Source organism: Larus michahellis, chromosome 6 (genome assembly GCF_964199755.1).
Source record: "Larus michahellis chromosome 6, bLarMic1.1, whole genome shotgun sequence".
NCBI classification, from domain to species: Eukaryota; Metazoa; Chordata; class Aves; order Charadriiformes; family Laridae; genus Larus; species Larus michahellis.
In genome coordinates this window covers 12,717,942-12,732,755 of record NC_133901.1, presented here as the reverse complement: position 1 = coordinate 12,732,755, position 14,814 = coordinate 12,717,942, and the positions used below count along the sequence as shown (strand labels likewise).

At 54.6% G+C, this 14,814-nt stretch overlaps 1 protein-coding gene across 2 annotated transcripts in view; it reads right to left on the bottom strand.

Moving 5' to 3' along the window:
• EPHB1 (EPH receptor B1) overlaps positions 1-14,814 on the bottom strand; it is a 76,209-nt gene that overhangs the window by 36,805 nt on the left and 24,590 nt on the right. For both annotated transcript variants that reach the window (XM_074590378.1, XM_074590379.1), the window contains exons 2-3: positions 11,404-11,468; positions 6,370-7,051 (exon numbers count right to left, since the gene is read on the bottom strand). In XM_074590378.1, the coding sequence (XP_074446479.1) occupies positions 6,370-7,051; positions 11,404-11,468 (747 nt within the window). The remainder of the gene's footprint in view (positions 1-6,369; positions 7,052-11,403; positions 11,469-14,814) is intronic.

Here is a 14,814-nt window from a genome sequence, read left to right as displayed (position 1 = left end):
ATTAGGAAAAAAAAAAATTAACAAGGTTTTCCTGGACATTTTTCCTTGCAAAATTATTACAGAGGTTAATGGATGCCTTCATTAAGGCGTAATTTAAGAAAAATCACACTTTTTTCTTTTCCTTTTTTTTTTTTATTTTTTTTTTTATTTTTTTTTTAGGAAGCGCGGTGATTCACATGCTTCTCCTCCGCGGTAAAACTGGGCTGCCTGTTCCACCCAGCGGTGGAAGCGGGGAGATGGCTGCCAGGAGAAGGCAAAGCCCCCCCCCACAACAAAGGGGAGCATCCCTCCTCCATCCCTCCCGCCGGCATCACCTCCCGCATCCCGCTTCCCAGCGCAGCCCAGCTGGGGATGGCGGCTTGGGCTGACGCAGGATGGGAGAAGGGGGCAGGAAACTTGATATTGTGCAAAAAATGTTTAAAAAAAAAAAAAGAGAAAGAAAAAAAGGAGAAAAAGGCCCATTCGGAGCAGTCAGGATTTTTTTTTTTTGGCTTGGCTAAACCTGGAATAAAATACACCCTCCGGATGTCCTCACTGCTGTTCGGCGTGGAAAGTGCCCTGGCTACGCAGATGCTCTCACTTTGGTCTAAAAGCAGCTTTTTCGCTGTTTAGTGACTGCCCGGCACCCAAGCCCCGCCGGAGCAGAGACGCAGCCAAGCGCGGGGAGGAGGAGGAGGAGGAGGAGGAGGAGGAGGAGGAGGAGGAGGAGGAGACCCGCCACAGCCCCGGCCACCCCCTCCTTGGGAGGCTGAACAGGAGAAAAGCTTGAGATCCTGCTTCCAAGCAATAATTCGATTGGGAAAAACTTGACGTTTCCCTTGTTTTAAGCGTTAGCAAATTATTCTACTACTAATTACAAAATGTTCGTAGTCATTATTAAAAAAAAAAAAATAAAAAATCACTTCATAAATCCCACGCTCTGCTATTGTTTCCAGCCTTCTGTGATGGGTAAATAAAGGAAATCAATAATTATTGCTGTGGCTGCTCGGCGGGAGGGGAGGATAACAGGGGGGACCAGGACGGGGCCGCTCACTCTTTGACGTTCCACTGGTGGGACGTGTCCCCACCGCTGCCCCTTTCCCAAATCCAGACCTCCAGGCACAAGGCAGGAGGGAAGGGCAAACGGAGAAAGGAGACAAAGAAAGGGAAGGGATGAAGAAAGGCAAAATAAACCCAGGCGCAGCTTGGGCAAAGGCTCGGCGCAGCCCGGCGCATTGCTCGGCAGCGGCCTGGTGCCCGGGAGCAAGGACAGAATCACAGAATCATAGAATTGCCCGGGTTGGGAGGGACCTTTCGGATCATCCAGTCCAACCATCAACCGAACTCTGACAAAAACCATCACTAAACCATATCTCTAAGCACTATGTGGACCCATCTCCAGGGATGGCAACTCCACCGCTGCCCTGGGCAGCCTGTTCCAATGCTTGACAACCCTTTCCGAGAAGAAATTTTTCCTAATATCCATCCTAAACCTCCCCTGGCGCAACCTGAGGCCATTTCCTCTTGTCCCATCACCTGTTCCTTGGGGGAAGAGACCGACTCCCCCTGGCTACCCCCTCCTTTCAGGGGGCTGTAGAAAGCGAGAAGGTCTCCCCTCAGCCTCCTCTTCTCCAGGCTGAACATCCCCAGCTCCCTCAGCCGTTCCTCACAAGACTCGTGCTCCAGACCCCTCACCAGCTCCGTTGCACTTCTCTGGACACGCTCCAGACCTCAGTGTCTTTCTCGTAGTGAGGGGAAAGGATGCTGGAGGAGCAGCCTGTGGTTTTGTTGTTTTTTTGGTTTTTTGGTTGTTTTTTTTTAATTTTTCCATTCCTTCTAGCCCAGATTTCCAGCCATTGTGAGCAAGCAGGCCGGTTTGTTACCCTGAGCTGTGGAAAGCTGGAAGCTCCCGGCCGCGCTGCGACAGGATTTTTGCCAAGAGAGGGAAAATCGAGACAAGCCCGGGACGCAGCAGGAGCACTCTCTCGCCCCTTCTCCCTGCGTTGATAAATACAAAAATAAAAATTCAGCACAAGGCTGCTTTAGCTCCTGAATTTTTCCTTCGCCAGCTTCTCCGTACAACTGAGCTATCGCCTGGTACTGGGAAGGTCAGAGAGAAAGTCAGCGTGGTTCCACAGACACAAATAACGTGCCCCATCCTCCGCGTCAAAAGGGAGAAAAGCCAAGAGACCCACGACTGCCATCACTCTAGCGAGGGGTTACCTTGCTATCATTAGGTTTCAGAGTCAAACACCAGCAGAGAAAGGGTTTCCTAATCTTCCTCAAAGAGAACAAGCAAAATCCGCCCAGCATGCTCATCCAAGGTCTCAAACCATTTCCCCGGGCTCACGGCGTTCCCCGCTCCCGCTTTTCCTCCCACCTCCTCCCCAGCACGGTGATGCATTGCATCTTGACCACACAAGGAAGTCATAAAGCACGGCCGAGGGACGGGGCAGAGCAAGACGAATGGATTTAATATCAACCCGCATGGAGCGTGGGCTCTTTGCACCACATGAAATATTCATTTTGGATTCAATAACAGCCTCCGTTTCGCATTGACCCGTGGCTCTCGGGGGCAGGAGGTGCCGAAGAGGACGAGGCAGGCAGTCCCACCGGGCTTTGGGGTACGGCGTGCCGTCGGTCACCCAACGGAGAGCAACGTGGCATCACACCAGCCAGGAGGTCTGTGGTGCCAAACCCCAACCAGCCCGGGATGGAAACAAATAACGGGGCAGATCGGTACGGAAAATCTCCATCCCTTCCACCCCCATCTTAGCGTTGGGGTGGTAATGACACCCCCCCCCATCACTCTGACCCTAAAACATGACGATCATCTCTTTGAGACTTAAAATAGCCCCGATGAAGGCTGTGCTCCGCCTGTGCCTTTCGCGAGCCGCTAAGTGCCAATAAGAGCTGGTATTAATGAATCCCTCAGCGGCCCCTGGCTCCGCTGTCAGCACGACACCGCGCCGGTCGGACAGCTCCGTGATAGGCATGGCCTCCATCCCAGGGGGTGGGAGGGACGAGAGAGGGGTGGCGGGGGTGGGGGCTAAACAATTCAACCCCATCTTTTTTCCCCACCACTGAGGAATTAAGCACATTTTGTCAGCCTTAATAGACCAAGGGATTTTTTTTTTTTTTCCTTGGTGACAATTCCCCCAGGCTTGTTAAGTGGCTCATCTCAGGTTGATGGAGGCTTTAAGCAGATGTCAGGAGCATGTGCCTCCCAGGAGCCGGGATGTGATCCTGGCAGCATCCCCGCCAGGAGAACCCAGCAGGTGAACACAGAAAACCAACAAATTATTATTTCTAAGCCTTGCAATGTGCCCACCGACCTTCAGGAAGGGTAGCAGCAGGCTCAGATCTTCCCTCGTGGTCTCCAAGGTTCACGGGGATACAAGGAGGAGCTTGACGGCCAAAGGGTGCACACAAGCTGCCAAGAAGCCAGAATCCAACCCAAGGTTAGATTTTTACTCAAACACAGTTAATTTTCCAACAGCCCTAATATACACCCTGGCTCAGGGGTTAAGGACTGGTTTGAACTTCCAGGAGGGGCTGGCAGGTTTATTGGTTTGGGGATCCTCGCCAGTGTTGAGCAGGACCTTCAAACATGCAGGTCCCATGCGCAATCCCAGCATTTTGTCCGTCCTCCTGACATGGGAACTGGGAAATACTCTCACAGGACTGGGAAAGGGGAGTTATCGGAGCTCTCCTCCAGAGACAGTGTCGTACCAGCCCCCAACCATGCTCACAGGGTCACCAAAAAAGGATGGTCCTGTCATCGCACATGTGCCATTTAACCGCCCACTTGGACTGCACCTTTTCAGGGTCCCAAATGCTGCTGGCTCACCCATAAAGGACATTTCTACCCCCTCAGACCTGCCAGGATCCTGAATTTTCTCCTCAAGGAGCCTGAATGCAAAGCGTGCTCTCCACACAAAGGCTAAACTCTTGCCGGGATCAAGGCAGAGCCCATGCTTGGGCGGTGCGAGGAGTTTCTCCTTCAGCGTCAGCGCTGCCGAGGAGTGGGAGCACGGCTGAAGACAGGCTCTATGGCACAGAAAACTCAGCAACTTGCCAATGCGCAGGGGTCTGCTCGGCACAGCTTTGACAGCATGAACGGCTGGAGAGCAGCTTGGTGGAAAGAGACCTCGGAGTCCTGGTGGACAACAGGGTGACCATGAGCCAGCAATGTTGCCCTCGTGGCCAAGAAGGCCAGTGGCATCCTGGGGTGCATCAAGAAGAGTGTGGCCAGCATGTGGAGGGAGGTCATCCCTCCCCTCTGCTCTGCCCTGGTGAGGCCGCATCTGGAGTACTGTGTTCAGTTCTGGGCTCCCCGGTTCAAGAGGGACAGGGAACTGCTGGAGAGGGGACAGCAAAGGGCTACCAAGATGCTGAGGGGACTGGAACATCTCTCTTATGAAGAAAGGCTGAGGGACTTGGGTCTCTTCAGTCTGGAAAAAAGACGGCTGAGGGGGGACCTTATCAACACTTATAAATACTTAAAGGGTGGGTGTCAGGAGGATGGGGCCAGGCTCTTTTCAGTGGTGCCCAGTGACAGGACAAGAGGTAACGGGAACAAACTTGACCATAGGAAGGTCCACCTAAACATGAGGAGGAACTTCTTTGCTGTGAGGGTGGCAGAGCCCTGGCACAGGCTGCCCAGAGAGGTGGTGGAGTCTCCATCTCTGGAGATATTCCAAACCCGCCTGGACGCGTTCCTGTGCCACCTGCTCTGGGTGACCCTGCTCTGGCAGGGGTTTGGACTAGCTGATCTCCAGAGGTCCCTTCCAACCCTATGATTCTACAATTCTATGATACAGAGCTGCTCAAGACCTCGACCTCTTCCACCGCTCCAGCCAGCATCAGACAGAAAGGTCAACAACGCCAAAACCTGCAGCAGCTTTACATTACCGTTTTCCTACATTTCTGGCAAAATGACAGTATTTCCCAATTCCAGTCTTTAGCTAAAACTAGTATTTATTTCTCCCTGATGAGAAAGTGTCATTTTGCCATACAACCACATGCGCTCTCTGTTTGTTTATTCAATAGCAGAGGAATGTCTCGCCAGAAACATTCCGGTTTGCGAAGAGCCCTCCCTACGACAGAGCGCTTCAGCTCCCCACCAGACCATCTCCTGGTAGGAACAAGCCCATGTTCAGGGCCAACCGTGAAACTTAAAGGAATCCACCAACAAGGCGGCTTGATGTGAAAGCAGGCATGAGCACACAGACTCTGGGGGTTTCCCAGTTGTCGGAGCCCTGGCACGGGAAGGCATCGTCATTCCCCACCTTGGCCAGGCAGGAACGTGGTTTGTCACGGTGAAAACCTACACAAATTCCCACCTTTAAAGTGAATGAATAAACAAGTTTCTCCGCAGCTTAAATCCCAGCTTTGCCATTTTCATCTATCCGGAGTTACAGGTAGAGAAGAAAGGCCATGGTGGCCACCCCAAAAAGCATCACAGCCAAGCCTCGTGCTACATGTGCTGCCACGTGCACCAAAAAAGGTCCAAGTCACACCTCTTCCCATTACAACCCCTTCAAAACCAGCCCTAAAGGGCTTTGACACCAGCCTTTGACCCTCTCTTTCTTCCCAACCCTTCCTTGACCTGGTGATGCCCACCTTCTAGAAGCTACTTGGAAAGCACGGATGAAACGGGGTTAGCTTCTCATACAAAAAGCCCCCTCCTTCCAAGCCACATACAAAAACAATACCTTAACTTGGGAAAGCAGAAGGAAAGGGCAGCAAGTAAAGCTAATAGAAAAAAAATAAAAAATAATCCTCCAACAATATTTGGGAAATATTCATTGGAACGGCGAAAGGAGATGAAAAGCAGCAAGCGCTATTTCCATATTTATAATCCCGTGCTGCGGAGGACTCCAGCAGGCAGCAGCACGCTGGCGGCATGGCTGGGGGAACCCGAAAAAACAGCAACAAAAATTCCAATTAATGCCAAGAATCAGAGCGGCTTCGCTGCAGCCGGGCCCAACAGCGGCTGCCCGGCTCCTGCAGCTTTGCTGGGCAAATAACGAGGCAGCTGAAAGCGGCTCAGCCGGCAAGCGCCGGCCCACATGGCACTCTGAAGGCAGCAGATCACAGAGGCAGCTTCCAGTGGCCCCGCAGTGGTCACCGCACCGGCACCCGCGTCCTTGCCATGCTGCTCGCCGAGTCTGGCCGCTGACCGGAGAGCACCGAGAAGCCACAGGTCAACCACCGCTCCCAAATCCCTGCCTGGTCCCCGGAGCAAAACCGCTTCAGGGCAGCTAAATGGTGCAGAGCCAATTTCACAACAGACATTGCCCAAAACAGCCTGTTTGGGGATGAACATTTTCTTAAGGCAGAGCTTAAAAACAATAAAAGCACCTTGTTAACCAAGGCCAACCTTACCTTTGCAAGCCACGTTGTTCTCCGGCTCGTAACCAGCCTTGCACGTACAGCGGCCGATGGGGACCATCCACTCCCCATCCCCGTTGCAGTACAGTTTGATGGGCACATCCACCTCCTCAGCGTTGGGGATGCAGGTGCCACGGGCAGTCACTAGGGAGGTGCTCTCCGCTCCCGTCATCGTCTCCGGGAAGATGGCGAAGTTCTGCACCACGCTGGGGCACTTCTTGAAGAAGACCCTGACAGACAGCAGAGACATACAAGCCCCATAGTCCTGGAAAGCCAGGTAAAAGCCATTGCGGGTCAGAGGCCCGAAACTTCTCACTTCTGTGTTCACCTTCATCAACCTGCCACCAAAGTCCACCTGAGAGAAGCTCTCGTCAGCAGCAATGGTGTCCACTTTGAGGTAGGGTGCCTCTGTCCAGAAGGCAGACTTCTTGGTGGCAATGACAGAGTCCGTCTCGTAGTAGTAGAGGTTGAAGGTCTCCTTGCAGGAGCCAGGGACGTTGGGGAGGCTGCTGCAGTCCCGCACAGTGAAGCGCATCTCTGTGTAGATGCGGTGAGCTCCACGCCGGTTGATGAAGGTGGTGAGGAGCCAGTTGTTCTGGTTGGGCTCGAAGACGTTGCACACCTGGTACGTACGGATGGTGTTGAGGTTTTCGTCGTAGCCACTGACTTCTTCCCACTGGGGAAAGGAGAAGGGAGAGAGGCCGTGAGAGGGAGGCAGAGGGACCAGCAGTGGCCCATGAGCCACGGAGGTGCCACTCACCCTGTGCAGGGCAGAAAGGAGGGTCCCGAAGCCCCAGAGGGGGCCAGGAATGCCATCGTGCACACAAGACGTGATGCACGTGCGCAAACACCACCCGGGCCAGCACCAGAAGAAATCCTCACCCTCTTGCCCCTGCATGCCTGCTCTCTCCCCACCGCTCCCAGCTGACGCTAAAACATCCTTTTCCACACAGGCCTCAGCTACCCTGCGAGGACATAAAAATGGGAAGAAAGCTGGCCCAGGCACGCGGAGGCGGGAGGGAAAGCAGCACACGAGGCTGCGGCTTCATTAAAGCCAGCACGTGGGCCGGAGAGCAAGCCCGACCCCAGGCTCTCGGCACGATGGGATCACTTCCCCCGGCAAAGAAAACTAACTAAATAAAACATTACTGCCGCAGAGAGAGAGAATATAGATTTGCAATTCGATTTATAGAAGGGCATTAATATAATCCAGGCTACAATTTCAATTAAGGGACAGCGGCAAACTGTGAATAGTCTATGATGGCATTAGAGTCCTACAGACAGATTTACAACCTCATAATCCATTCATTTTAACTAATCCATGTTTACAGTCTCCTCATAACAGCATTATTCATATGGCAATCTTTAAAAGCAGCACTCTGAATATCATGCATAATTTCCAGGAGCGATGCTATACTGGCGCTCACGCGCATTGGCGCTCACGCAGGGGGCACAGACAGGTGACACCACCCTGTCCCGGAGCCTCGTGTCCTCCCCAGGAGCCAACGCACCACAGCCCACCACCCTGCAACCTGACAGGTTTCGCCCTCTTCCGTTTTCCATTAAACCACCCCGTTCCCCACCTGCCCCCCAAGCTTCCCCCTTGTAAGCCACGGCCCTGATGTTAAAAACAATAAAACAAACAACAAAAAAAAATTTAAAAAAAATGCAGGTTTTTATTTTCTTTTCAAAGCAGGGTCCTCTCTGCGCGCTGCCAAGAAGCGCAGCGGAACGTTTGACCCCGGGTCCACCCACTCGGCTCTGCTGAGCTTAAGCAAAGATCACACAGCTCAAGGTTGTGCGCTGTTGTCAAGCGATGTTTACCAAATCGGCAACAAAAACCTCACGCATCCAGCCGAGCGCTCTCCCTCCTCATCCCACGCTGCGAAAGCTTCGCAAAAACCCCTCCTCCACCCTGGAGAAGACGTACGGATTCAACGCCCTTTCATTACCAAACACCTTTTCACCCGAGAAAGCCGCGAGGTCCTCCCCGACCACAGGGGTAGGCATTGTTTCCCGTTCCCACCTGGGCTTTGCATTGCTGCCCCGTCATCCAATTGATGCCAGACAAGGAGCTCTCTTCCAGCGCTCACCCACCGCTGTAACGCTGCCTTTCCTGTGGGAATCCTCCTCCTCATCCCACCCGCCACCTCCCACAGCCCGGCCGGGCGCCTGGGAGGGGACCTGACCCACCATCCTTCTATTCACAGTGCCCATCAGGGAGCCAGCTCCGTCCACCGAGCATCCCCTGCGCTTTGCTGCCTTTTTTTTTTTTTAGGGGGGGTGGCGGTTTGCAAACACAGCCTCAAAACTCAGCCAAAACCTGCCAGCGGACCCTGCCACGCTTCGGGCGCAAAGCCCACTGCTGGGAACTTGGAAAACCCTCCTGAGGGTTTGGAAACGGATCCTACCACTTCCTTGGGCATCCCTTGGGTTGAGCGTTCCTGCAGCCCAGCGCTGAAAAGCAGCAGGTCCCCAGGGCTGACAGCCCTGTGGTGCCAGCGGCTGCTGCCATCGATGCTCTAACAGTGACAAATGCATCATTTTGATGAGATCCCACTAAATAATTCACAGGGAGCTGGGGATTAAGACAATGTTCTTCTCCGTCTCCACTGAGATTTCAAGCACGCCCATCGGGGAGAGCAGAAAGAGAGTCCATGTTCCGGCTCTCCGGCATACGTGCCCTGCTGTTAATGTCAGCAACCCCCCATCCGAGCCCCGGGATGCACCTGCAAGCCAGGGTGAACACTCACTCCCGCAGCTCGGCACACCATGGCGAGATGCCACCACCCAAAGGGACCCAAAGCCTGCACGGAGTCCATGCCGATGGCAACCCCAGGGTCAGGAGAGGTGGCTCTGACCACCTTTGATGAGCCGATGTCTCATCAAACCCCTGTACCTCCAGCCCCAGGAGGGATGAGAGGAGCCCAGGAGAAGGAGGTGATGTCCCAGCAGCAGCCAGGAGGCCCTCTCCCATCCTGCCACCTCCTCCCTCCCGCCCCAAGGGGCAGGAAGGACCCATTTGCAGATGGCTGCTGCTCTTCTCCCTCTTGTTTCTTTGCTTGCCTCTCTGGTTCCTCTCTTCTTTGCTTGCTCCTGCAATGCTTCTAAGCCTCAAAGCAAGGCTGCTAGCACACTCCCGGTTTTTGGATGGAGGACGGCAGGGCAGAGGGTTTCTTTTGGTTTCTTACCCTAGATTTCAGCAGTTTGGGCTGAAAAAGAAACAACACAGCCCTAGGGTGGCTGCTTCTGGGAACTGAAGACTGAAACCAAGATGAGACCAACTAAATTTGGGGTCTTCGTCAACTCCAACACAAGCAGAAATCCCCGCATGGATCTTGGCATCTCTACGCCAGGTTGCTTGGATGGGTCACGGTCTGCAAACCCTCCCTGGCGCCAAGCCTCACCCAAATATCAGCCATTATCATCAGACAAGCCAAGAAGCAGCTAAAATCTGCTTTCAAGCATTTGTTGTGAACTATTAAACGGGACAAACTCTAAAGCCTAGCGCCATAACCAGGCAGCTCACAATGTCTACTGCATGCCTGGAGCAGAAAGAAGACATTGCTTATTTTCAACTGGTGTCCAACCTACTCCAAAACCTGCCTCAGCTGGGACACGATACCTACAGGGGGCATCACTCCAGGAGTCCCATATGCTCCGTGTCCACTTAGCAAAGTGCCTGGTGCTACTGAAAAAAAAAGCCCAATCCACGAGTAAGGGGACTTCATACAGTGAAGTCATGCTCTCCAACACACGCTACGGATTGACCCCAGGTCTTTTAAATAAAGGACTTGTTGTGTTAAAATACTTTGTGGAAGATCTAACGTACGCTCCTGTAAAGGAGAAGACTCACCAGTAACTCTCAGAGGAGCAAGAGACAACGGACAGCCGGTCAGAGAGGCACAGTGCACCCTGAGACGCTGCGAGGCAGGGACAGACACAGGGAGCCGGGATGCACAGAGGGATGCAGGGATGCAGGCTTGGGAGAGGCTTCGCTCTGCCACTCCGTGGAGGGCGAGACCACCGTGCCTTACCCACGCAAGCTCCCCCCCGCCTGCCTTGCGCAGGCTGGCAGCCGTAGCAGCCGCAGGCAGCTATTTATATCCCATCTCCACCACCTGCACGCAGCACCCCCCCTGCATCTTGCCAGCACTTTATTTGGGTCCAGATTTTTTCCAAAGCAATTCAAGGGCCTCCGACATGCCCGGAGAGGATTTTGTGCCCACCGCATGTGTGGTTCAGCTTTGGTGATGGTGTGCTACCTCCTTTCTCTTAAAGCCCCTGGCCAAGCCAGTCACACCCTAACAAAGCCACGGGCTGGCATCCTTCCCTCTTTGGTGCCACATCCTGGAGGTCCCGGGAACGGACCTCGCTGCCGTATCCATCCCCATCCCACCGCGATGCCCACCCACAGCTCACATCCCCTCCCACCGCCGTGCCTCTCCCCCCAGCCTCCATCTCTCACTTTCTCTGCCAGGGGAACGCGAGTCAGGTTATTTTATGCTTCCATTCCTCAAAGGCTCATATTATATAAAAAAGATGTTTTAAGTGCCTCAGGGTGTTTTGTTCCTCATTACTTCATAAAAGTGACATTAATAGCCAGGGAAGAGCACTGCCGAGTGCAATTATGGATGATGTTCCAGGTATGAAAGCTGTTTTGAGCCTGCTAATGTTTCCTAATTACAAGCCTTTTGGCACGGGGAGAGGGAAGGCGTGAGCAGGGGGATGGAGAGCGGTGACGGGGCCGGACCCTTCACCTGGGAGGAGGACAGGCAGGGCAGGAGAGAGCGTGGGGATGGAGAAACGCTCCATCTCCGCTGAGACGCCGGGACGGCTCAGGGAAGGGATGCTGAGCCCTGGACCATCCGTGCAGCCCGGCACAGTGATGCCCTGCCCGCCCCACGCCAGCCCAACGGGGCACCGCTGCTCCCACTGCCACTTCCCCAGCTCCCCGCCAGCGTGTTAAGATAAATAGCGTGAACCCCACGAGATGGCATAAGGATCAGCTGGGCGAGTGGCACTTACCCCCGAAGGAGGGTTGGCGGTCCAGCCCAGCTCGGCTGTCGCCGTCCGCGTATCCATCAAGGTTTCTGAGGAAACACAAGAAAAGGAAAGCAAACAAGTTACTCTCGAAGTTTTCGATGATGTTATGAGTGCACAGCCACAGGAAAACATTCAGTTGCTTTCACGGAGCGTGCATCTGACCCTTGGAGCTGCTCAGAAAATAAAGCCGAGAAAGTTTGCGTTAACGCCCTGGAAGCTGCAAGAGGTTTGGGGGAATGTCTCCCCCCGCGGGCAGAGTCCACCCTCTCCCCCAGCGCCTCCGTGCGGGCTTTTTGGCGGGTCCCATCCGACCCGTTCGCAGTCACTTGCTTCGCTCCACAACGCTCAACATCCCATTTTATGTACTACATCTGTCTGGTGCCCTGAGTTGTCATTGCACACAGTTATTATTTGTCAGAGTGATTTCAAACACACAAATAAAAATCACACTGTTGGAGCGGTGTTCCTCTGCTGGGGGTCTTTTGATGGAGGATTTGGTGGGAAACACTTAAAAGCTGTAATACAGCTGATATTTCCCTACTTTTATGCTTTAAAAAAAAAAAAAAAAAACAACAACAAACAACAACAAGAATAATAGTGAGAGCAACAACATATAGAAACAGATGGGAAAAATCCTCCAGGTTTTATTTATTTGTTTGCAGCAAGCAGACATGCAGATTAATTTCCTCGATTCCTGTGTCTCGACCAAACGGGAGGAGGAGGTGCGTCGCCGGCGGCTGGCAGTGCTGAGCATCCCCCGCGGTCCCAGGGACTCACGGCAGCCTTGCGGTGCTGGGAAAAGGGGTGCCACTGGAGAAATAAAGGTCAGGAAAGAAAACTCAGCCCAGGACTATGAACTGCCGCCGGACTGCCACTTTTCATCTCTCCGCGCCCGCTCTAGCAATCGCAAGCGGGAAACGAAACTCCCATTAATCTTCCCACCCCTCCCTTTGCCGGCTGCTCCAGGATGGGAAGCCGGGGGAGCGTGACCGGGAGCTCCCCACCCTGTTGCGAGTGATAAACCTTCCTCACTCCCGAAATCCCGGCCTGGCTGCTGGCAAGGCGAGCGAGGCCACGGAGGTGGGGAGAGCCGGGCAACCCCCCCGCGAGAGGGGGTGAAAAGGTGCTTGGGGGAGCTGGCGAAGCTCCTAAACCCCCAACACCTCCCGGGATGCCGCTGCAGCACTTCAGCGCCCGCAGCCCCCTGCACCCGTGCCAGCCCGCTGCTGCTCACGGTGTCCTCGGAGAGGGGACATTTCACCCCTGGTCCCTGCAGGGAAGAGAAAAGCGTGGTGGCCTTCACGCCGCCGCAGCACGTCCCCGTCTGCAGCTTCAGCCCCTTCCTTTTTGGCAGAAGGCCGCTAAAATCGTCGCATCCCGCCTGCAACGCCTCCCCGGCCCCCAGCGGGGCTGGGGGCTCCCGCTCCACACCCCCAGTGGGTTTCTGCTCCCTCCGCCTTCCCACCGCCACCGAGCTCTCCTTCCCTCGCCGGCAGCCCCGCTCCTCGTTAAGCAGTCATTAATCCTCCCTACGGCCCTACAAGCGGGCGGACATGCCCCTGCATAAATCGGTAGGAAGGTGGAAGCGAAAGGCTGTGCAAGCATCTCCCGGTCCCTCCTCCCGGGGCCGGGGGGGGAGGCAAGAGGGAGGGATGCTCCGAGGGCCCCTAAAACACTTGGCGTTCCTCCCCGCAGCAAACGGGGTGTCCTCGTGCCGCGCAGGGGAAACTGAGGCAGCAGAGGCTGGGGTGATGCGGGGAGTGCTGCTGGGCTGGGACCGGGACCCGGCTCACCCACCCTTCGCAGAAAATAAGGACACGCTCAGTTAGAGGAAAGACCCTCCTGGCAAGGGCTTCTTCAGGAAGGATTTTCACTCCATCATCTCCCGGCCTGTTCCACACACAGCTTCCTTCCCCAGGCGGCTTTTGGCTTTGTTTGTTTAAGCGGGGCAACGACAGGGGAATGTACTTTTTGATAAAGTACAGCACGCCAGGACCGGCTCTGCTCTAAGGTGGCATCTGCCGGGATCCCTCCCAGCAGCTCAGCATTCCCTCCCAAAATCTCTTTACCTTCCCTCCTCTTCTGTTCCTCCCCAGAGGCTCCAACGCTTTGGAAACAAAGCAGGAAGGCACTGCAGCAATGCCGGCGCGGCACGCAGCAGCTCCCGAAGCAGGAGGTTTCAAACGAACTAATTAAATGGAGAAATTAATGAATAAATTGAAAAGAACCACGGAGAGGCTTTCACTTTGGAGGTTTTCCCAGTCAGAAGGGGTCCGCATGGCCTGTGGCCAGGGAGGTCGCGGTCGCAAAGTTTCTCCCACAGACGCCCAACTCGCACTTGCGACAACTCCAAATGTTTCGAAAGGAATTCCAAGCCAAAGGACAAAGAGGGCTGAGAGCCACTGCTAAGAGCCTGACCCTCTGCAGAGCACCTCCTGCCCCAAGGGAACTGCCATGTGCAAGAAGAGCCATAACCTGGGAAAATAGTTTGGTTGGTTTGTTTTAAATAAAATAAAATGAAATACTTAAATCCCCCCCGTCAGCTCAAATTCCTGCTGAGCTCACGCAAACCCCGTGCCTGCAGAGGTCCTGGCACCAGAAGGACTCAGCTGAGCAACTTCCCATTGACCTCCGCTATTTCCTCTTGGAGGAAATCTTGGATTTTACTTCATTTTCTGGGACATCCGAGTGACGCCGTGACCCCGGGGGAAACCCCGCAGGGACGTTTATGGCCAGGCAGCTGGGGGCTACGGCTCAGTCAAGCACCCTCCTCCAGCAAGGGGGTGCTTTGCAGACGCCGGTGCCCCAAGATCCAGGAGAAAGGGGGGACACCCGGCGCTCACGTCTCCATCTCTGGGCTGCTGCTGGTGGGGAAGGGACACAGGGATCACCTCACAGGGATCACACAGGGCCACCCATCACTTGGAAACAGGTAAAGGAGGGATAGGGGGTAAAATCTGCCTGATAATGAAGGGATTCCCATGGACCAGCGCCTGAGCGTCATTAATCAGCAGAGAAGCCACACGGACACCTCGCACCTCTCCTCCCGCGCTCTTCTTGCCTGCCTCGTCCTGCTGCACAGACCAGCCCTCGTTATTTGTATTAATTAACCAGGGCCCTGCCTGGGGCGGGGAGGTCCTGCTGGGTGGGGTGTGCTCATCCCCCAGCCTGACCAGTCCCCCAAGGGTGACATATCTCCCCATCACCTCCTGCATCCAGCACAGCATTGTTAGCCAGGTCGGGTGAACCACTTGCCGCCCATCCACCAGTGCCCGCCCCTCCACCCTGGCGCAGACGGGCTCGGTGCCCAGTAAGATGCCACCCTCCCCTTGCCTGCTCAAGGTACCGCTCCTCCAGCGGCTTCTTCCATGCCTGAGCGCCTGCATCTGGGCG